Source organism: Leucoraja erinacea, chromosome 6 (genome assembly GCF_028641065.1).
Source record: "Leucoraja erinacea ecotype New England chromosome 6, Leri_hhj_1, whole genome shotgun sequence".
In the NCBI taxonomy this organism is placed as follows: Eukaryota; Metazoa; Chordata; class Chondrichthyes; order Rajiformes; family Rajidae; genus Leucoraja; species Leucoraja erinaceus.
The window spans coordinates 24226673-24250984 of NC_073382.1; the positions used below are offsets into that span (position 1 = coordinate 24226673).

Sequence of the window (24312 nt, forward strand, 5' to 3'; positions counted from 1 at the left end):
GGAAAAAGGTCTTGTGGACAGATGAGACGAAGATTAACATAGCAGAGTGATGGCAAGAGCAAAATATGGAGGACAGTAGGAACTGCCCAAGATCCAAAGCATACCTCCTCATCTGTGAAACACCGTGATGGGGGTGTTATGGTCTGGGCATGTATGGCTGCTGAAGGTACTGGCTCACTTATCTTCATTGATGATACAACTGCTAATGATAGTAGCATAATGAATTCTGAAGTGTATAGACACATCCTATCTGCTCAAGTACAAACAAATGCCTCAAAACTCATTTGCTGGCGGTTCATTCTACAGCAAGACAATGATACCAAACATACTGCTAAAGCAACAAAAGAGTTTTTCAAAGTTAGAAAATGGTCAATGTTTGGGTGGCCATGTCAATCACCCGATCTGAACCCAATTGAGCATGCCTTTTCTATGCTGAAGAGAAATCTGAATAGGACTAGCCCCCAACACAAGCATAAGTTAAAGATGGCTGCAATACAGGCCTGGCAGAGTATCATCAGAGAAGACATCCAGCAACTGGTGATGTCCATCAGACTTCAAGCAGTCATTGCATGTAAAGGATAAGCAACAAATTACTAAATATGCCTACTTTCATTTACACAACATTACTTTGGCCCAATCATTATGGTGCCTTGGAATGGGGGGACAATGTATAAACACTGCTGTAATTTCTACATGGTGAAACCAAAATGTATAAAAATGGCCTTTATTAAAATCTGACTGTGCACTTTTTAACCACATGTGATTTTTTTTCTATTACAAATCTCAAATTATGGAGTACAGAGGCAAATAAATAAATTATGGGTCTTTGTCATAAACATAATGGAGGGCACTGTAAATGCAATCAAGCCAAACTCAAGTGTAATAAGTTGAGCAAAGAGAGAGATAGGAGTACAGAATAACAACAAGAAATAATGCTGGACATACAAGTAGAAAAGAGTTTTAAAAGAGAAGAGCAATTGTATCAAATAAGAAGAGATCACCCGAAACGTTGCCTGTTTCCTTCGCTCCATAGATGCTGCTGCACCCGCTGAGTTTCTCCAGCATTTTTGTGTACCTACGATTTTCCAGCATCTGCAGTTCCTTCTTAAACACTTGCTCTTTAATTGTCCATTATGGATCGGAGGCTGTCAACCAATGTGCAGATAGCTTTGCTCAAGATACTTAGACTTACGGGGTAATTACTTGTCCACCACAATCAAAACACCAGAAAAGGATGACTTAATCCTTTCAACATTCTGTCACCTGTCAATCTTCTGCTAATAAACTCAGTGAATCTGCATAGAAATGTCTGCATTTGGCCTCCTGGGTGCGAAAATTCAGAAGTCCAATGAAAGCATGTATGAATATAAAAATCCCACCCCTCAACAGAACTGATATGTTGCATTCTACCCTCTGAGGGTACAATGCAAACTGTCCAGTATAAGGGTAGTTCAGCTTGAAAATCTGCCTCTTAACTGCGGAACACTAATTCCATCCATTTCAATGGAGTGGAATGGTTGTAGGGATGAAGGGTAAAGGGTAAATATATATTTATTTTGTTCTCGTTAAGTTAAGTTAAATGCATGTAATTCCATTTGTATTTTATGTTTTAATTTTATTTAATGCAATTTCTTAATAGTATGTTTAATATTTTATATATTTTTAATGTTTTAAATTTTAACAACTATGGAAGCACTTGAACAGGTTTTGAAATTCAAAAAACTATGCATGTAGAAAATCTTAAACAAAAATTGGAAATACTAAAACTCAGCCTCAGCAGAGAGAGAAACAGAGTTAGTATTTCCAATCTTCCTGACATAGAAACATAGAAAACAGGTACAGGAGTAGGCCTTGACCCTTCAAGCCAGCATGGCCATTCAATATGATCATGGCTGATCATCCAAATACGGTACCCTGTTCCTGCTTTCTTCCCATATCCCTTAATTCCATTAGCTCGGAGCCATATCCAACTCTCTCTTGAAAACTTCCAGTGAATTGGCCTCACACCATTCTGTGGCAGGGAATTCCACAGATTCACAAATCTCTGGGTGACCTGCTGAATATTTGGCCAGTATTTTCTGTTATTTGTTGGCCATTCTTTGACAACTGATTGCCGCCAAGGGCAACCAAGGGCAAGTTTGTTTAAAAACAAATGGTCAGAAGGCCCTGTACAAATCAGCTTGGAACCAGGTGGTGAGTGTGGTGGGCAGTGACCAGTAATAGGTAAGAGTGGATGGGGAGTCACTCTGCAAAAGGTTCCAATTATTATTTACAACTTTGCATCAATGTCAATGTTGCCATTGCAGAGCAGTTGACTGATAGATACCATAGATGTACTAGTTTCTCATAGTTATTTAAAATTGAACTGAAATGATTCAATGGTGCCTCCATGTGGAAATACTGTTTAACAGCAACAGGGAAACATAAGGTTTCTCTTATATCTTTTCAGCCTTAATATAGATTTGTTTTCTTAGGTCATGGAATCATGGGAAATTTATGATTAAAGGCCATTTGGTAAAATCTAAAACTTTTTCCTCATCACCCATCTATCCCTTCTACCAATTACTTTCAACCTACGCTTCCCTGGTTTTGAACCCCTCAGCCAAGAGAAATAGTTATTTCCTACTTTTATCCAAGACCACTCATTACTTTATGCAACTCAATTAAATCTCCCTTTAGCCTCTGCCATTCAAATGGAAAAAAATGAATCTCATCCCATTCTATCCTGGCTAAAAATTCCCAGTCCTGCCAACATCCTCAAAAATCTCCATTCCACTGCAGTGCCATCTTTTTTGAAATGTGAACATTTGACTATATGCTGTTCAAGCTGACACTTAACCAATGCTAGCATAGTCTTAAATAGTATGCCATAGTAAATAGAAAGCATCCCTATCTCTTCTAACCATCAGCTAGAGTGCAACTCTGACCTCTCATCTACCTCCATAGCAGACCTTTGAACTATCTTTAATTGGACTTGCACTAAATGTGTAAGATAAACTGTAAGATAAATATAGTGTTCTTTATCCTTTATCTACATGCTGTGAATGTTGAGGAATGAGTTGATCACAGCTTAGTTCAGGAACAGCTCTGCCCAAGACCACAAGAAATTGCAGAAGAGATGTAGATGTAGCCCGCACCATCCACTGATTCCATCTACACTTCACACTGCCTTGGTAAGGCAGCCAACATAATCAAATACCTCTCCCATACCAGTTATTCCTTCTTCTCCCAGGTCCCAGCAGGAAGAAGATACAGAAGCTTGAAAGCATTCTCCACAGACTCGGGAACATCTTCTTCCTCTCTGTTATCAGGCATCCCTAAGCTAGGATACTCTCCAATGCACATCTACCCCATTACATCTGGAACTGGTGTACTGCAATGTTAACTATATTCTCTATTCTATCTGGCCTTATGCTCTGCCTATTGTACTTGAGTTTGACTTGATTGTGTTTATGTATAACATTAACTGATTGGATTAGTATTATTATTAGTATTATTTGATTTGACTGGATACCACGCTTTTCTCTGTACCTCGGTACATGTGACAATAATAAACCTAAACTTAAATTTCACGTTTTGATTATTGGAATTATTTTTCAGTGTTCAGGACTGAAGAAGAGTCCTGACCTGAAATGTCACCTATCCATGTTCTCCAGAGATTCTGCCTGACCCACTGAGTTACTCCAGCACTTACTGTCTCTTTTTGAGTAAAGAATGTAATGTACCAGCTAACACAGCTAACATACTTCAGAACCAAAATCAAACTTCCATAAAATGGCGGCTTCTGGGGAAAATAAATGATTGGCTATCCTTTTCATCCAAGTCTGCTCGATTTCAAATAGGTTTCCCATGCTTCCTACAGCAGGCTACCTCATCAGCTTTGGAGATCAGAACTTAAAGCCATTACTTACCAAAGACTCTGGCAACAAATCCTAGTGGGAACTGCGAGGCGAAGAAAGTGAGAAACCATGGGGCTGCGTAGAGGCTGGGGCTGACCTCGTTTTCCTCCAGGTGTATGTAGAGCTCCCGGTGGTAGTCATGTAGCAACCTCGATAGCTGGTACATCTGGATCTGAACAAAGGTCACCGTGGTGGTCAATAAGTTTTACTCTACTGTCTCATACACTCACCCATGCACACACATAACCATGTACATACACACAACACAATTGCATTATTATATTGAATTACATAAATTACTTTTCATGGAACAGTAGAGTACCAGAGACATGCACTTTGGCCCACAATGTTTGTGCCAAATATGATGCCAGGTTAAACTAATCTTCTCTGCCAGCCCATGCTCCATATCCCTCCATTCCCTTCATATCCATGTACCTATCTAAAACCCCTTGAAAATCCACTATCGGTATTCCCTCCACATTCACGCCTCTTCAACATAAAAATAAACAATGAATGCATTTAGTTGTTGAAATTGCCCATGGAAAATATAAATGTTGATTCTCAATGGATGTTAAAAGATATGAGATGACTAGCTTCCAAATATGAGTACATAAAAATACATAAGAACTAGGAGCATGTGTAGGCTACAGTCTCTTCGAGCACCTTTGCTATGCATTAAGATCACAGCACCATTTTCTAGTACATCCTCCAGATCCCTTGATTCCTTTCCTATTCAGAAATTAACTGATCTGTGCAAGGATGTTTAATGAAACATGGCAATCTTGCATCAAATGGAGTGCATTTTCCATATGCAACACAAATAAGCAATCTGAGAAAACTCCATTGTTACAAATCATAATTGCGTATTTTAAAAAATAGGTTGATTATCCAAAGCTGTTCCTTTGCAAAGTTGAGCAATTATAGCTCTGTACCTGCAATGACATCATGTCGGGCCTGTACTGCTTACGGAAGCCTAGGTCGTACATCAGGAACTTCAACATTTCGAAGGCCTGCTCCTCACTTGTGTGCAGAAGAAGTACGCCAGCAACAAAGCTGATGCCCTGGCAGTAGCCCACCTCCTTGTCCAGCAACGAGTAGGCCTTGAGGAGATTAAACAGCGAGAGTTGGCCCGCTCCAAGCTGAGCCGAGAAATACGCATGGGTGGGAAATGTTCGCCCTGTAAAAACACACAATGGAAACTGAAGAGAGGTTTCTTTACATGCTTCCAAAGTTTTCTGTTTCTATTTTATTCTTTTCACACTGAGGAAGTACTTGTTGGCACATAATATGAAGTTCTCATTTAGTTATTTGGACGTCACAAGCTAAACCAGCATTTACCACCAATTTCCAATCACTCGTGTGCTGGGCTGTTTCAGGTGGCAGCTAAACATCAGCCTCATGGCTGTGAATCTGTAGTCACATACAGGCCAGTCAGAGCAAAGATGGCAGAGTTCCTTCCTTCAAAACATTAGTGACGCAGATATACTTTTAACAACTGATGATTTCATGGTTACCATTCCCTACGATAGCTTTTTATTCTATGGAGAGAAATGAACGATTCATTTTCTGGGCCTTGGATACTGGTTCAGGAACTTAAGCTATCTGGCTAAGTTTAAGATAATGCCTCCAGGTCTCTGCTTTCTCCAGCATGGAAACTATTTCCATGCTATCCAATCCTTTTAACAGTTCATGAACATTTTCAGATCTAGATTAAGAGAAACAAACACCTTTGGGTCTACTATGAGCATTCCAGTGGGCATGCCAAATTCTGGTGCAAAGACCAAATGCTTATGTGAACAAGTCAACAATGATTTGGGTACAGGGTACGGCAGTGTGGCACAACACTAATCATGGTGCTAATCATAGCCGGCTATCTTGTAAGCAGCCATGGGTTGGCCTGTTGTTCTCTTGTCAGCTGGATGTGAGTACAAGTCACATGTAGGGTTGGGATGAATATCTGTAGCAGCTAACTTTGGGAATGATGCTTCATATACTAACCTAATTGAATCAAGAGACTTTTGTGAGGTTAAAAAAGGCCATGAATAGTGATGGCACTGTTCCATTGGGGACATATGGAAAGGTCATGAACACTGTGCCGTCAAATGGACAAAATCCACTCTTCATTTGGGGATCCACAGGTGGGAGGTGGTTGAGGAGGACACTGGTGATGGCCTTGCCTCAGGCAAATAGCAAAAAGACCTGTCCAAAGTTATTGCATTTGAATGTTTCCACTTTCTGCCTCTGATGTCCACTGCACTTCCTTCTTTCCCCATACATGAGAGATGAGGGGCTGACTGGTGTTAAACAAGGCTACTTTATCGCCTCCACAGTTTTCTCAATCTTTTTTGCTGTAACACTGCACCTCACTCCAATAGACTTCCCATTGGAGTGGAGTTAATGTACTGAGCAGATGGAAAACTGCTCAACCTATGCCACCTCCACCAAACTTACTCCAACCTCCATCATCAAGCTGCAGTTTGTAGTCAACACTTCTGCAAACATATATTTTCAGGCTACGCTCCAAATCATTGTTGACATGTTCACATAAGTATACAAGTGAATGGGCCTTACATTTAACGTCCACAAAATAGAGGTCCTTGATCAACAGTAGACAATAGGTGCAGGAGTAGGCCATTCAGCCCTTCGAGCCAGCACCGCCATTCAATGTGATCATGGCTGATCATCCCTAATCAGTACTCCGTTCCTGCCTTCTCCCCATTTCCCCTGACTCCGCTATCTTTAAGAGCCCTATCTAGTTCTTATCCAGAGAACCGGCCTCCACCGCCCTCAAAGACAGAGAATTCCACAGACTCATAACTCTCTGTGTGAAAAAGTGTTTCCTCTTCTCTGTTCTAAATAGCTTACCCCTTACTCTTAAAACTGTATCCCCTGTTTTCTGGACTCCCCCAACATCAGGAACATGTTTCCTGCCTCTTGTGTGTGCAAACCCTTAATAATCTTATATGTTTCAATAAGATCCCTCTCATCCATCTAAACTCCAGAGTACACAAGCCCAGCCGCTGCATTCTCTCAGCATATTACAGTCCCGCCATCCTGGGAATTAACCTTGTAAACCTATGCTGCACTCCCTCAATAGCAAGAATGTCCGTCCTCAAATTAGGGGACCAAAACTGCACACAATACTCCAGATGTGATCTCACTAGGGTCCTATACAACTGCAGAAGGACCTCTTTGCTCCTATACTCAACTCCTCTTGTTATGAAGGCCAACAAGCCATTCGCTTTCTTCACTGCCTGCTGTACCTGCATGCTTACTTTCATTGACTGATGAACAAGGACCCCCAGATCCCATTGTACTTCTCCTTTTCCAACTTGACACCATTTAGATAATAATCTGCCTTCCTGTTTTTGCTACCAAAGTGGATAACCTCACATTTATCCACATTAAACTGCATCTGCCACGCATCAACCCACTTCCCCAACCTGTCCAACCTGTCACTGCTCCCCACCACAAAGCTCCACAATGAGATCCTAGAAAGTGAGGGCTGCTAACCATTTCAATGAAGGTACATGCTGATAGTGGAGTTCACTGCTACCTTCAGTAAACCAGCATGGCCTTTGACTGTCAAAGGAAAAGAATATTGGAAGATCAAGGTTGCACATCCAAAGCTTATAGTCCGACAGGCAGCAGGGATTCCCAGCCCTCCTTTATGCTTCTGTGCCATACACCACCCAGAGCAAGCACCTCAAGGCAAGGGGGAAACCCCTCCAATGTTGTCCCTAGTAAATCCACTGCCACGATAAATGAACCAAAATTTGTGTTGGGTACAGTAACAACATTTAAAAGGTACAGGTACATGAAGAGAAAAGGTTTAGAGTGATATGGGTCAGGCAAGTGGGATTAGCTTGGATGGGGCCTCCCTGCTGGCCGTGTTCCCCTGTCACAGGTTCAAGGTAGACTGAGCCATTGGGGCAAATCCAAGGACACCAGCACCACCGTGTGGTCAGGAATGAGCTGCCTGGATCAGTAAGAAGCCAGAGACAGCCAACGTCTACTGAAAAGTAATAGATCTGAAACAATAATTAAATTTCTCTCACTGCAGATGCTCTAGACTTATTAAGAATTTTTTTTTTTTAGCATTTTCTATTTTAATTTGCTAAATTTTGTTAGACTGCACAATGCAAAGGGCACCACCTCCAATAGTGCAGCACACCCCCAGTAGTGCACTAAGGTATCAGTTTAGATTTCAGGGTCAGGTCAAAGTGATTGAAATAGCTACTCAGCCTGCTACCACAGCAAATGCGAGTTGAAAGCTTTTAGATGGTTATAAGTTGCTCTGGGAACTCCTGAGGTCTTGAAATAAGCTGAGCGAAAATAAACCCTTTTTTTTTTTAAGTGCAGCAGCGGGGATGTTAAATGTCCTACAACTGAAATCAAAGATGATGCAACGAACATATCCAACAGGCTCGGCAGGATATAGAATGACGGCTTTCCAGATCTGAGACCCAATGGGGTGCAGATACGCCAACATAAATTCAGAAAACTAATAAAAAAGACATGTTAATTAGCGCACAGCAGTCAGTGCAAATGAAACTGGAAGAAAAAAATAACTGAAGAAGAAAAATGTTCAGAATATATGTACTAGAAAAGAAAGATACAATAATTATAGGCAAAATGCAAGCAATTGGGGTGGAAGAGGCAAAGAAGAAAAGGTGTAGCTTAATCACATAAATTCCAAAATTAAGAATATAATATCTAAGCAGACCACCTACTGGCCTCAAAATGGTACTGCATTGAATAAAGTCTGCTATGGTTTGAAGTACTTTTCTTGAAAGAGTAAGATAGTTCAATGAGTCAGGCAATACATTTATTATCTATTTCATTCAGCTAACTTGTCACATGATGGGCCTTCAAATTCTACCTTGGTACAGATGAAGTAGTTCACTGTGTTGCCTTACAATCAGTCGTAATTTCTCTTACCGAGGTCTACTAGAATCGCGTGTTGCTGGGTGGTCAGCTGTTTCAGGAGCTCCTTGTACGAGATATCTCCAGGTTGCTGCTTCTCCGCCAACCGATGTCTTAATCGATACTGCTCGGCTAAGAACTGCCAAATCTCTCCTCTCCGACACTTTGAAACACCTGGTCACACAAGGACACCCTCCTTAAGATCAGAATGTAGCACCCCGGTATAAGTTGTTCAGTTACCTCGCAACACCAGTAACAATTCATCGTTAATTAATCAATCAAAACTATAAGCATGCAATGTTAATTTTGCATGATAACTAAATAGTTGACAAGCAACTGCAATGTTTAGACATGCACATGAACAGTTAGGGAATGAAGGGATATAAACCATTTGCAGGCATTTGGGATTAGTTAAAATCGGCACCATGAATGGCACAGACATAGTGGGCTGAGGGACTTTTCCTACGCTGCACTGTTCTATGTTCTAAATGCTCACAAATTTGCTGTAGAAATTACCTTCCAAACTTGTACTCTGCTTTGGTCTTCAGTTGTGCACAGGAGTATGACTGACGTAGGATGGGGTGGAAGGTTGCTGCTCCCATTAGCAAGTGGTGCACAGATGAACGGACACGGACTTTAAATGCTGGGAAAAGTTTGCAAAAGTATTATGTGTGCCGAGTTACAGATTTCCTGATGGATTGGCTGCGTCCAAACTCTCTGCAATTTCTTGTAGTCTTGGGCAGCGATCGATCCCCTAGAATTTGGCAAGAGTTATCGGAGACATGCCGATTTTCATTCGTCTTGTAATTAGAAGTGCTGATGTACTTTTAAAATAAATGGTATCTGGATCTAACAGTGAAATTAAAGCAGATTCAATTTGTGCTTTCTTAAGGGAATGGTGCAGATACTTGAGAAATAATTTCTACAGGGCCTCATGGAGAGTGAGAGAGAATTTAATTAATGGAACTGCTGACCCAGGTGCTGTGGCATGGGCTCAGTGAGCTGAATTCGCCAATTTTAATTTCACAGAGAAAGGAACGGGAAATGTTAACACATGTTGGATGAACAAATGGCTTGTGTGGAGCTTGTAGTCTTGGGAGACCCAATATGGCATCGTCCTAAGCAGTTATTTCCATTTTTAAATATTTTTTTAAGAGAATGGCAATGATGCCATGAAATAAAAAAACGATACAATGTCCAAATATATTAATAATAATAAATATAAAGATGCTATCGCCAAATTAACAGCATAAATAGACATAAAATTTAATGTTAATTACGGAGACATGACCAGGGTGAACACTGTTGGGATTCATTGTCTAGGAATAACAGACAAAAAGGAAGAGGATTCTTAGTGAAGTATGAAATTAGAACAAAGATATTGGTTTGCAAAATCAAGATATAAAATCAGTCTTGTACTTACGAAGCAGAATGTATGGATGGGAGTTGTTTATAAATTTCTAAATAGTAGTAGCAATACACGGAATGGAACCAAATAGTAAATGGATACATGTAACAAGGGTACTAGAGTATAATCTACCCATGGACTGGCAAAACCAAATAAGCAATACGACCATGGAGGATGAATTCCTGGATTGTGTCTGGGATTTATTTTCACACCAGTATGTTGAGGAGCTAACTAGCAATAGGATGTCCTAGAATTGGACATTCTACAATAAGAAGGGGTTTAGTTAACTATCTTGTTGTGCAGTCTTCTTTAGGAAGAATGACCATAACATGTTAGTATTCTTTAGGAAGAGTGAAAATGAAGTCATTTAATCTAAAGTCTTAAATCTAAGAAAATCGAAGTACAATAGTATGAGATATAAGATGGGTTGATCGACTGGGGAGTTTCATCGAAAGACATGACACTGGAAAGGGAAGGCCGACATTTAATGACAAAATGTAGGCACTGTCATAATTGTGCATTCTTTTCTGGCACAAAAATTAAAACCATAAACAAAGACCATCAAGAATGAAATAAGTTAAGGACAAATTACATTCAAAATTGAGTCATAGAAAGTTGCGCGTCTGAATAAGAGTTTCGAATTTAGCAAAAAATTTGGACTATGAGATTAAGAGAGCAAAAATGAAATGTTAAGGGCTTGTCCCACTTACGTGTCCTTGGCACGTAAATTACGCGACCTCGTGGTCGCGTTGAGGCGTACGGGCATCATATGGCCGCGCGGAGTCGGTCCCACTTAGAAGCGCGGAGGGGTATGTAGTTGTGTGCGACATCTCGCGGGGCTCCAAAATCTTTGTAGTGAACAAAATCTTTGCGCGCCAACGGCCTGTCGCGGAACTGACGGCCAAAGTGGGACAGGCCCAAGACCCTGGCGCGATGCAATGTCCCGCCTTCAACAGTAGCAGAAGTAGGCAAACGATCGCCGAACTCGGCCTGGGGCTCACGGCCATTGCGGTCCGGTTCCGCCCTCACTTCTACTCCCAGAGCGGGCCCAAGAAAATTGAAGATAGACACAAAATGCTGGAGTAACTCAGCGGGTCCGGCAGCATCTCTGGAGAGAAGCAATGGGTGATGTTTCGGGTCAAAACCCTTCTTTTCGACACAAAACATCACCAATTGCTTCTCTCCAGAGATGCTGTCAGTCCCGCTGAGTTGCTCCAGCTTTGTGTACATCTTCAAATGACATCACGCGCTCCAGGCGGCTGTGTGTAGGCATGTAATCGCGCCCGACCTTCGCCGGACCATCGCGGCTCAAGGCGACCACGAGGTCGCGTAATTTGTGTGCCAAGGACACGTAAGTGGGACAGGCCCTTAAGAATACAGCTTCTTCAAGTAAGTAAGAAAAAAAAAAGATTAATGCAATAATTATGCTCTAATTGTCAGAAATTGGAGAATTTATAATAAGGAACAACTAAACGGCAGAGTAATTCAACAAATGATTTGGTTCTGCCTTCACAGAAGAGGAGACAAATAACTTCCCAGAAATTGTAGAGAACCAAGTATTAAATGAAAATGAGGAATTAAAGGAAACTGACAACAACAGACTGAATGTTGTTGTACCCCAGGACCTGATAATCTGTAGCCCAGAGTATTAATAGAGGAACCCATGAAAATAGTGATTGCTTTGGTGATCATCTTCCAAAATGTTATTGTATATGGAATCAAAATGGAGATCAGATGTGGCACATGTAACAGTATTATTTGCATGTGTAGAGTAGGGAGAAAGAAAACAGGAAACTACAGTGGTTAACCTGACATCTGATGTAAGCAAAATATTAGAATCTATTAAGAATATGCTACTCGGGTGCTTTAAAAATATTGACAGGACTTGACAAAATCAACATGGAGTCATGAAAATAAAATATTTGTGACAAAAAACAACTTCTGAGGATGTACTCACTAGAATTTAGAAGATTGAGAGGGGATCTTATAGAAACTTACAAAATTCTTAGGGGGTTGGACAGGCTAGATGCAGGAAGATTGTTCCCGATGTTGGGGAAGTCGAGGACAAGGGGTCACAGTTTAAAGATAAAGGGGAAATCCTTTAGGACCGAGATGAGAAAAACATTTTTCACACAAAGAGTGGTGAATCTCTGGAACTCTCTGCCACAGAAGGTAGTTGAGGCCAGTTCATTGGCTATATTTAAGATGGAGTTAGATGTGGCCCTTGTGGCTAAAGGGATCAGGGGGTATGGAGAGAAGGTAGGTACAGGATACTGAGTTGGATAATCAGCCATGATCATATTGAATGGCGGTGCAGGCTCGAAGGGCCGAATGGCCTACTCCTGCACTTATTTTCTATGTTTCTATGATGTAACTGGGAGAATAGCAACGGGTGAGGGAGTAGATGTGGTGTATTTGCATCTTCATGCTTTTGTATCAGCTAAGAAGTCAGTGCACAAGGTCAAAGTTCATGGATTGGGCCTAATGAACTGACATTTTAAATCAGGTTAGTCCAAGGGGTATTTATTTTATTATTTTATTTTTCACCAATTCTCATTATGAGGCTAGGAATACCTGCATACAAACAATGATTGGTGACAGCTGAGGAGAGACCAGTTGGTTAGGATGAAAATTGCAGTTGGCAATCAAGCACTGACCTTGACTAAGTGCCGTGTGAACCTTCTCCATGTCAACCTTGACCTTTGCCCTTCCGGGGGTGCTCAGCATTTTATCCCAGACTGCAGAGACCTCTTTCTGGCAAAGCACAAATTCCTCGTAGTCCAGTTTCACTTTCCTGGCCTGAAGTTCATCTCTGCTCGCTGCAAGATACATTTGAAACAAAATCTCTCAGTTGGTAATTCAGACGCCATGCAGCAGTGCAATATTAAGACCAGGGGGGCTCACTCCAGCTAACTGAAATTACTCAATTAGGGAGGGGGGTTGCATAAGTTTGCTAACTTTACTGTAATTATCCTTGGAAGTTTCAACAATAACCTGTTGCTCCAAATGCCTCACCCGGTTTTCTCTCAAACCTGCTCACCAATTTTACCAGAATATAGACAATCGGTCACAACACAATATGTCGATCATTGCTTTGCCTCCACAGATGTTGCTCGACCCACGTTCTTCCTCTAGCAGTTTGTTTTTGCTCTAGATTCCAGCATCAGACCACTTATAAATGCACACCTAGGTTGGTGAGGGGCATAGGAGAGCGAGTGGGGATAGAGGGGGTGGGATGTATTAATTGAAACTGGAAAATTGGAGAATTCAATGTTCATATCACTGGGTTGTCAGCTACCCAAGCATGATATGAGCTGTTGTTTCTCCACTTCCGACACCTCTGTTTCTTCATCGTATGAGGAACAAAGCTTTCTCTGACTAAATTCTGGAACTCAAGTGAACTAATTATGTCCACGACGGGTGTTTTAAAGCACCTGGAAAAGAATATATTTAAACTTATGATAGTACAAACCTTCCAGCCTTTGATTTTCTTTCTCCATCCGGAGCAACAGGATTTGCTGGTTGATGGCTTTTCGCCACATGTTCCGGAGCTCCTCTGAGGAATGCTTCCTCTTCTCCCCTTCAGGCATGTCATCGATCGCCAGCAGAGAGGCCAAGGGGTCCTCCTCTACAGCAGGTGCAAGCGGAGAAAGCGGCGGCAACTCGATGCCTTCAATGTGATCTGGGAGAAAGAAAACCCAACCTTAAGCCAAGCATCCTGATTGTGGAAATAACAGCAGAGAAGTCGTATCTCAAGTATTGAGTCAAATGCAGGAAATGAGCAAATGTAAGAAGTCATTCATCAAGCTTGCTTAACCCGAGAGGGATTTGCCCCAGTGTGGATTTCTGTTCCAACCTATTCAGTCCCAAAGGCACAAGAAACTATGGATGTACAAAGTGCTAGAGGTACTCAGCAGGTCAGGCAGCATCTGTAGAGGGTACAATGTTTTGGATCAGGCCAGGGGCCAGAAAGCTGGAAAAGAGAGATGAGGGCAGGACAAAGCCTAGCGGCAAGTAACAGATGAGGTGGGTTTTTGATTGACAGTTGGTTGAGTGGCAAAGGCTAAAGGTGAAAAGAAGACAAAGGATTGTAAGATAATGAGAGGAGAAGTGAAATGTAAAGCTGGAGGGAGGAATATGGATTGAATGGGATGGGGAGAGGAAAGGGAGGAGGGGACAGATGAGAGAATAAAAGGGAGATGGGGATTCAGGGATAATGAGTGTTTGAAGAAGAGGAAGGGGGTATGGTGATTGGAGGGAAGAGGATTTGGGAGATGGTGGGAAAAGTGGGTGCAAACTGGGGTGGTGGCAGCATTACTTGAAATTGGATAATTCAATGTTCATACTGTTGGACTGTAGGTGCTGTCCCCACAGTTTGTGTGAGGCCTCACTCTGGTAATTGATGAGGCCGAGGGCAGAAAGATCAGCATGGGAAGTGGATTTCTACGTAAGATGCCACAAATGTCCTTCTTATCCTCAAAGGAGTACAGTCCACAATGATGCGGTTGGTACAACCGCTGACTCACAGCTCCAATTTGCACATTCTCTCTGTGACTGCATGGAAACCAGAGGGAAGGGGTGGTAGGCTAATTGTCCACTCTAAATTGCCCCACACGTTTATAGGTGATTGAATGTTGGGTAGATGGAAGCAGGTTCGTCAAGGAGGGGGTGGGGGGGTTGGGGGGAGAGATAAGAGGCGTTGGGAAACGTGAAAAGGAAGAAGCAACCTAAGTGAACAGCTGAGAGTGTGCGCGTGGAGATCACAGGGCTTCTGGGCTACCTGGAATTTGGAAAATGATTGTTCAAATGATTGGACAAGAATTGATAAATTCTTCCAAATACTGAAGAATTGGAGATTTTAATTTTGGGGCAAAAGATACAAAGTGTGTCAAAGGAAAAACATTTCAGAAATAGTTAGCAATTATAATTCATGGTCTTTTTCAGACTGGTGGAAATGGAATTGATATGGTCCTACAAAGAAAATATGGATAGAGACACCCAGAACTTCACCTATTCCTTCTCTCCAGAGATGCTGCCTGTCCCGTTTAATTAATCCAGCATTTTGTGTCTACCTAGAGAGAATACCTTGCCAGGCTATAGTGAATGAGCAGGAAATAGGACTGATAGGATTACTCAACCAGGAGCTGACACAGGTTGAACGACCTTCCATGCCATAACATTCAATGATGACTCTTCAATCTCAATTGCTTCATTTCCACTATATCCATTGTGATAATGGATTTCATCTTCACCAAGTGAAACAATCCAATGAGTTTCAATCACAGGTATAATACATCCTGAATTAATGGTCCTACAGATTATACCTGTTTGTCAATGCAGATCATCTCAGCTTGCTACCAATATCTATCTGGTTTGCTCATGTCCTTCATAGGGAATCTGCCCTCCTTACACAGTCTAACAGTCTAAATGAGATTCCAATCCAACTAGTGAAGTTGACTTTTATTTACCCTCTGAAACGGCCAGCAACCCAATGAGTTCGTTCAAATAAGGATGAGCCTTAATGCTGGCCTTGCCAGTGATGCCTAGATCCTGACAAATGAATACATGAGGCGGGTTTCTTCTGGAAAGTTCTGAGCTCATATAAAACACTAATTTCCCAAGTTGAGGGAAATCTTCAAATTTGCACCCTTGCTTTCAAATGCCTCCATGATTTCCCTCCTCTCTATCTTTATCCCTCTGGAAAATCTGTTTTTTTTTAGCAAAGTTTATTTGTTCCATCATTGCCAACCACGCCTTCAGCTCCCAGCATCCAAATTCCCTCTCCCAGCCTTTCTACCTCTTGTCTCCTTTACATTGGACACTCTGCGCCCATCTCTACACGGTTGAGTCTTAGATTTTGCTTTCTATCTCATTTGGAAAAAAGGAAACATGAATGTTAGGATTACTAAAATGCAGGAGCAGAGCTGCTGCTCACAGCGCCTGAGACCCCATAACATTCGATCCTGATCTCAATCTCGCTTCATTCGGTGTATCCAGTTTGCGCGATTTCATCTTCACCAAGTGAAACAATCCAATCGGTTTCAATCACAGGTGCTCCTGTTTACTCCCTACATCCTAAAGGTGCGCGTCAATGGCAGATAATTATATGTGGTACCAATATCTCCTATTTGTTCAGTCCTTCATGGGAATCTACCCTCCTTACATAAACATATGGGTGAGATTAAAAAAACTAGTGAAGTTAGTTTTATTTACCCTGGTTATGGTCAGCAACCCAATGGATTTGGTGAGCTGAAAGGCTTAGTGGTGTGCTGTATCCCTCCGTGACTAGGTTTAACATGCTATCCTGCCTTTGCAAGCACTGTACCTGTCAACGTTCCTTTCTGCTGCATGGCGGCTGGCGACTTGTTCATGGGCGAGGCCACGCGCAGGAAGATCCGCTGGCGCCAGGAGATACGGCGCGGAGTGAGCAAGGTCCCCACCCCGCTCAATGACTCCGTGCTGTATCCAGAGAAGGCCCTTCTCCTTCCTTCACCATCGCTGAAGCATAAAAGGGAAAGCACGCTCAGAAACATGCGTGCACACGGCTCAAGGTTGTCGAGCTGTTAGCCTCTCCATTACTGGATACAGAAGTAACACAGTGCGCCGCATTAGATGGTTTAGTAGTAAGTGGCCGTGCCATGTGATATTAAGTACTGGGTGACAACACGCATTTAACCACACAGTCCTGAGAGGAAGGAAGTTATGTGAACACAGAAATTAGTGTGGCATAGGGTGAACTACAGGACATTTAACAACCAATGTGGGCTTTTGTTAGGATGACGTGCAGTACAGGTTAAGGGGCAGGCGATGGGCTTGCCCCATGAATCTATTCTTACCAGCTTGATGTCAGATTACTGTGACTTGCAGCCCTTCCTCTGCAAACTGATCCACCTTCAGAAATCATCCAAGTGGGTAAGAGACGCACATACTTAATGACTTGCTTCTACCAAGAGGTGAGTGTACATCGAATAGCTGGCAAGAAGTTTTCCACTGCTTGTTCCTTGCAGAGTAATTGTAATTATGCAACCTTAAAACTTGCCTACAGACAGCGAAGAGCAAAACTCTTCTCCTGGGTCACCAAGGTGAATCATCAGGATCGCTGCCTCACAACAATAGGTGTTTTCACTATTTACGAATCATTCTCTTTTTTTTGAACAAGTCAATTGACTGCAACACCAAGCCTTGAAAGAATCATTGAAAACAAATACCAATTTTTGAGAGCGCCCCTCTCTCAAGTAGTTTACCCCAATTCACCTAATTGTTGTACTTTTTGATATAATAGGAGTTATTTTGTAATATCCAACCATGGTTACACCCTTAACTGCCGGCACTTATTGGCTTTTCATAACAGGCGTTAGGCAAATATGATTAGGTACCTGCCTTCCTCTTTCTGACTTGTCTCCTATCCCTCCTTTGTGCTCAGCTTGCTTGTGCAGGCTAAAAAACTCCCAACACCCAATTCAAGTCACCTTGCATGCTGTGTAGTAGTAGGGATCTGGCCTGGAGCCCATTGCAAGGACAACTCACGACACCGCACAGCAATGGCGTACATCAGGATTGTATACAAAGAAGTAGACCTATCAGGTAAACTAATTGGGAGATGAGCGCAATCAAAAATTAGTACTTATTTTTAATGATTCTTTAAATGCTCCATGCTGCAGTAGAGACACCTTGGTTTAAAACTAGGAGGATGGCTTGCAAATAGTGAAAACATCATAACAGACTAACAATGCTCACGGGCTGTTATTACAGACCTGAGGCCACAGTCTGAGTTTAGGGTGGGTCGATGAGGATATAATCAACACTATTTACATATGTATTAAATACTGGTGATCCGAGACAGCTTTCCCCGATCACCATTCAGGGGAGGGACACCGCATTCGCCTGCCAGATTCCCTAAGGGCTGGGTGCCTGTAAGAAGCATGCGGATGGGAGTAGAAGCAAACAAGGACAAGCTCAGGCTGGTCACTGGGAGTTCTGCCCTGACAATATACAAACGTAGAGAAAACAATCAGCCAGCACACTCACATTAGCAGACCAGTTGCAACTGAATCAGTAGATTTTGCATGTGATCATAAAGTCAAAAGGATGGGAGTTGAATTAGGCCATTCGTCCCCATCAAGTCTACTCCGCCATTCAATCATGACTGATCTATCTCTCTCTCCTAACCCCATTCCCCTTCCTTCTCCCCATAACCTCTGCCACGTACTAATCAATAATATTTTTATCTCTGCCTTAAAAATATCCACTGACGGCCTCTACAGCCTTCTGTGGCAAAGAATTCCAGATTTACCACCCTCTGACTAAAGGAATTTCTCATCATCTCCTTCCTAAAGGTACGTCCTTTAATTCTGAGGCTATGACCCCCAGTTCTAGACTCTCCCACTCATGCTTAGATAGATGTACAAGTCTAAAGATTCTGGAAATTAGCAACACAAATAGATCATGTCTAGATATAGAGGATACTGCCCTCTATATGTCAGATCATTTAATGCAAGAGCAGAGAAGCTATGCTCCAGTTTCATAAAGCATTGGTCAGACTTCCACTGGGGTACAGATTACCGATTAGTTTATTCTCATATGCACCAGGGAACATCGATATTCCTTATTCACATGAAGCTTAGTGTACAGTGTACATGCAACAATGCTTAATATAATAATAAGTACAACTTTGACTGCCAAACAGCAGAATGATGCAAGGTTGTGGAGCAGTTGTGGTCGCAACAGTGTGGGGAAGATGCAATGGTGCTGGAGAGGGTGTGGAGGAGATTCATTAGGATGTGCTAGAGATTTAGCACTTCATTTATGAGGAGAAACTGCAGAGGTTTGTTCCGTTTTTACTGAAGAAGAAAAAAAAACTGAAGCAGAGGGGATCATGACAGAAGCCTCCTCGTAGCGACCCCTGGAAGTGACAACGCGAGTCACTCTGTGACATCTGCAATTCTGTCAACATGTTGGACGATGACAGAAGCCAACAGCGAGCTACATCGTCTGACACACGAGCGAACGAATGAACTGAAGCAGAGGAGATTAAGAGAGGAGATGATTGAGGTACATACAATTCTGAGGGGTGTAGACAGGATAGACTGCAAGAAAGTTCATCTTAGGTCAATACAATTTGAGGACAATGATTTAAGCCAAGGAGGAAGAGATTTACAGGGGCTCTGGGGGGAACATCTTTTACCTACAGAGGGGAACATATTTTACCTGGAGACTGGTAGTACCTGGAATACACAGCTTGAGAGAATGGTGAAAGCAGAGTCACCGATAGCGTTTAAATATGGGGAGAGCACTTGAATTGCCTGGCCATTGAAGATTATAGACCAAGTACTGGAAGATTGGATTAATAAGGATGGGTTCCACTGGTCTGTATAGACAGGGTGTGCCAAATGGCTTGTCTTTACGTTGTATGACTATTGGTGGATAAAGACTCCTGGCTATCACCAGATGGAAACAAGGCTCCTCTGCCTGGGGATATCACGGGCATGGCTACCCTGACATGAGGCACTGCCAGCTCTGGAGCCCCTTATATGTTCCATGTTTTTCCCACTCTGGCCCCATGTTTCCCCAATAACGCACCCTCCACCACAACTACTATAGGAGTCCAACATCAAGCAGTTGGGAGTAAGGAACTGAAAAGATAACAGGAAATGCTGGGATCACTCAAAGAGTTAGGAATCCTGAGCTGCTGAGTGTTTCTAACTTTCTCTTCTTTTATTTCATTTTTCCAATAACACTGGTGGATTTTCACAGAACAGAATTGTCATGAAATACTGAACTGTCAATATATGTTGTGCATTTCAATTTGTCCTGTCATTGGTGATTCAAATCTTATGTGGCTCCTATGTTCTTTATGTTTAACTGTCCAGTCACCTAACTGATATAGGGCCAGAGGGTCCGAAGAAGGGTCCCGACCCGAAATATTGTCTGTCCATTTGCTCCACAGATTCTGCCGGACCCACTGAATTCCTTGAGCACTTTATTTTGTGGGCAATCCGGTGGGCGGCGCGACTCTCGTCAGCAGCGGCCTCTGCAGTCTGTTCGCGTTTTATTATTTTCTGTCTGTGTTTTAATGTAGTTTTTGTTATTTTTTGTTGGGGTGTGTGTGTGTGTGGGGGGGTGGGAGGGGGAAAATTTTTAAATCTCTCCCTGCACGAGAGACCCGACCTTTTCTCGTTGGGTTTCCGTTATCGTTGGGGCTGCAACGAGGAGCGGCCTCCAACAGGAAGAGACCGGGGACTCTGGTGCCGACGACTCACCGTCGCCGTCGCGGGGCAAACCGAGTCCGGAGCGGGTGGAGCGGTGGAGGAGCGCTGCTGCTGCTGCTGCTGCGGCCCGACCGGAGAGTCGGAGGCTTCAACAGCAGGTCTGTGGACGGCGGCACCGGGAGCCCGCGGGTCCCTGGAGGGAGACTGCTTTTCGGGGCTCTCGCAACGGCGACTTCCCCCGCCCGAGTTGCGGGGTTGAAGAGCTCCTGGAGCGGGGCCTAGCACCACTGCCCCGCGCGGCTTGGAATGGCAGCGGGACTCTGCGAGCGCACGCCGGGGGCTCTAACATCAAGACCCGGTGTGCGACCTCGCACCACCCGGCGTGGCTTTAATGGCCACGGGACGATCGCCATCGCCAGCCGGGGGCTTTGACTTTGACATCGGGGGGGGGGGGGGGAGAGTGCAGTGGAGAGATAAGCTTATTTGGCCTTCCATCACAGCAATGTGATGGATGTTTATGTAAATTATGTTGTGTCTTGGGTCTATGTGTTTGTAATGTATGGCTGCAGAAACGGCATTTCGTTTGGACCTCAAGGGGTCCAAATGACAATTAAATGTATCTTGTATCTTGTATCTTGTTTATTTAATTATATCAAACAATTGTACAGAATTGTATATTTGCAGGAATAATATGCAGTGAAATCTGTATCTCCACACAATGCAAGCCCAGCACTGCTCCTAATCTCAATTTCTTAGCCTTTGGTGCGACTTCACAGCAGATGCCTTGCAATACATATAACTTATAGAACATAGAACAGTACAGCACAGGAAAAGGCCCTTTGTCACACAATGTCTGTGCAAGACCAACCCTGATCTGCCTGCACATAATCCATATCCCTCCATTCATCACATACCCTCACACCTATCCAAAAGTCTCTTAAATGCCACCACTGCATCTGTCTCCACTACCACCCCTGACAACGCATTCCATTCTTTTGAAATGAAAATCTACTAATATCTCCTTTAAACTTTGCGTGTCTCACCTTAAAGCTATGCCCTCCAGTCAGTGGCGGTCTGGCCAGGGTGTCAGCTTGCCCGATGACAAGTGGGCCCCTGATGAAGTGGGCCCCTATATCAAGTGGGCCCCTGATGAAGTGGGCCCCCTTTGTCTCCTGGTAACCAATATTTTTAGACCCAGTCCACCTCTGCCCCCAGTACTTCATATTTCCATCCTGGGAAATAGTTTCAAGCTGTCTGCCCTACCTCTGACTCATCATTTTATATCCTCCTCTCCCTGGTCTCCCCACAATCTCCGGTGTTGTAGTGAAAACAACCCCAGTCTGTCCAATCTCTCCCCGTAGCTAATACTCTCAACCCCAGCACCAGTCTGGTAATCGGAGACTCCGCAGCTTGGACGTCCTGAATCGGCCGATTCCTACTGGAGACCGGGGCTTCACGATGTTATAGGCCGCAGGCCGGCGGTCGGAGATCTTAAAGTCCACACCGCGCCCGCGGCAAGAAGCTCCGCAGACCGGGGCTTCAGGATGTTATGGGCCACAGGCCGGTGGTCGGAACACTTCTTCTAACGACCCACGCCAAGGGCTCGCCCGCTCCGCGATGGAAGGTCCACGCCGTGCCCACGGCTAGAAGCTCCGCATACCACGGCTTCGGGATGTCATAGTCCGCGGGCCAGCGATCGGAGCACTTATTCTAGCGACCCCCGGCAAGGGATCGCCCGGCTCCGCGATGGAAAGTCCACGCTGCACCCGCTGCTAAAGCTCTGGACCTGACTCCGGGAAAAGCCGCACCAATCCAAGCTGTTAGGCCGTGAGGGAGGGCGAAATGCAAGTAGGAGAAAAGTCGCATTTCACCGAGGTAAGTGACTAAAAAAGTTTCCCCCATTCCCACCCCCGCCCCCCACACTAACACAAGCACACTAAAACACACTTTTAAACATACTAAAAACAAAATAAAGTGGAAAGGACGAACAGCTGCCAGCTTGCGGCGCCACCCGTTTAGACAGTTTATACCATTGAAAATAATACTCTACTTGGAGTATGATATAGACGGAGGAATTAAGCGTATGGAATAGTGTCTTTGCAAGAGGCAGTGTAGTCCAGATAACTGTGGGAGTCGGTAGGACTGTAGTTGATGTCAGTCGATTGCCCTGAGTAACAGCCTCATAAACACTTCACAGGTTCATTGTTTAAAGAGGAAACATGAGTAACCTTGATGCTTTGTATAGGTTTGACTGCACCAGAATGTAAAATAGGATGTGTACTGATTGCACTGAGTTTCCTCCATATCCTTTTGAAATAACAATGTTTGCCAAGAAAGTCTGGAATGGAATGCAGTGGTTCTTGTCGAGGTTCACCCCAAGCAGCTGTGCAACAGAAGACCCTGTGATCTACAGGGTGTTTCCAAGGACACATACTGATACAAACGTCAATTGCTCATGAAAGGTCACCAGCTCACTGATGAAACTCATCGGTCTTCCAGTGTAAAAAATCCACAAGTGAACACTGCCCTCTTGCACCTTCAAGGGTGTTGAGGAACACATTGAAGCTTGAGGCAGTGATTGTAAACGCTCTGTGGGGAAGGACAATATTATTGTCACTGTTCTGCCACCACGGGTTATGGTAGCTGGACCCAGTAGAACATCCTCTCAAGCACTTTCAGGATATACTGTTCAAAGGACAAATGTGAAAGGTGTTCACACATTGTAAGAGAATGTATTGAATTGATAGTACAATGAGCATGGGGAAAAGCATGTTCCAATTGTATATAATGTGTAGGAAGGAACCGCTGATATTGGTTTAAACCGAAGTTAGACACAAAATGCTGGAGTAACTCAGCGGGACAGGCAGCATCTCTGGAGAGAAGGAATGGGTGATGTTTCGGGTCAAGACCCTTCTTCAGAATTTGTATATAACGTACATCATGAATAAAGTATATTTTTGCAAAACAGACACACCCAATTTTCTCTCTTTTTGAGTTTCTGGTGAGAATTCCAATCACAACTGCACAGCCACAGTCTTTACCTCAAGAGGCATAGAGACATAAAAGGCCATTCAGCCTACCTTCCTCTCCTGTCTATCCACCACATTTGTAGATATTTCCAATGACAGGCACAATGTCAAGCCCGTAGGTTCATAAAACACAGATACACACCCTTTGGTCCATAACGTTTGTAAAACTGCAGAGAATATTGGGGAGGGAGAGGGCTCTGATAGGGTAAAACCAGGGTGAGCGTAGGGATAAGCTGGAAACAAGGTTATCTGGACAATTAATATTTTTTTGATTTTCATTGCATATCTACATTATTGCCATGTTTTGTCTTCTCCTTTTCACTGGACATGGACAAGCTGTTCTTCGGTTATTCAAGTGTTGGGGAAATTAGTGTAAAATCTGAATCAAGAAGTATCTCGTAAGACCACCGGGTCTCTTTAGGATATTTGTATTCTTTGGATAGTTAAGAGCAAGTCCTTTGCGAAAATCCCACATGACCTCAGGGCTTGTGGAAGAATTTTGGTTTGTTTATTTAGCATTCTTAGCAAATTCAACTTTGAACCCAGTTTAATTTGAGTAAAGCTAGATTAATCATGTTAAAATAAAAAAGCTATGACTTATAAATGCCTCGGGCAGAGGCCTGGAAATAATATCCTGCAAAGTTGCATGACAAATATTTAACTACTTTATTTCACCATTTTTTAAATTGTTGTTTCATGAGAGGGTTTAAAGTAATGATTAAAGGTCAGTATATGAACTCTGTAGGCCTTTGTAAAATATTAGTTAACGTTCCAGTAATAACGTTTTTATTATTGAAATAATTTAATTAGTCATAGAGTCTTACGGCATGGAAACAGGCCCT

At 43.1% G+C, this 24312-nt stretch overlaps 1 protein-coding gene across 4 annotated transcripts in view; it reads right to left on the bottom strand.

The window, feature by feature from the left end:
• The window catches only part of tbc1d4 (TBC1 domain family, member 4), a 216850-nt gene that overhangs the window by 13608 nt on the left and 178930 nt on the right, over positions 1–24312 (bottom strand). For all 4 annotated transcript variants that reach the window (XM_055636726.1, XM_055636727.1, XM_055636728.1 and 1 more), the window contains 6 exons: positions 16559–16731; positions 13706–13915; positions 12891–13052; positions 8841–8999; positions 4832–5076; positions 3912–4071 (listed from right to left, as the gene is read on the bottom strand). In XM_055636726.1, the coding sequence (XP_055492701.1) occupies positions 3912–4071; positions 4832–5076; positions 8841–8999; positions 12891–13052; positions 13706–13915; positions 16559–16731 (1109 nt within the window). The remainder of the gene's footprint in view (positions 1–3911; positions 4072–4831; positions 5077–8840; positions 9000–12890; positions 13053–13705; positions 13916–16558; positions 16732–24312) is intronic.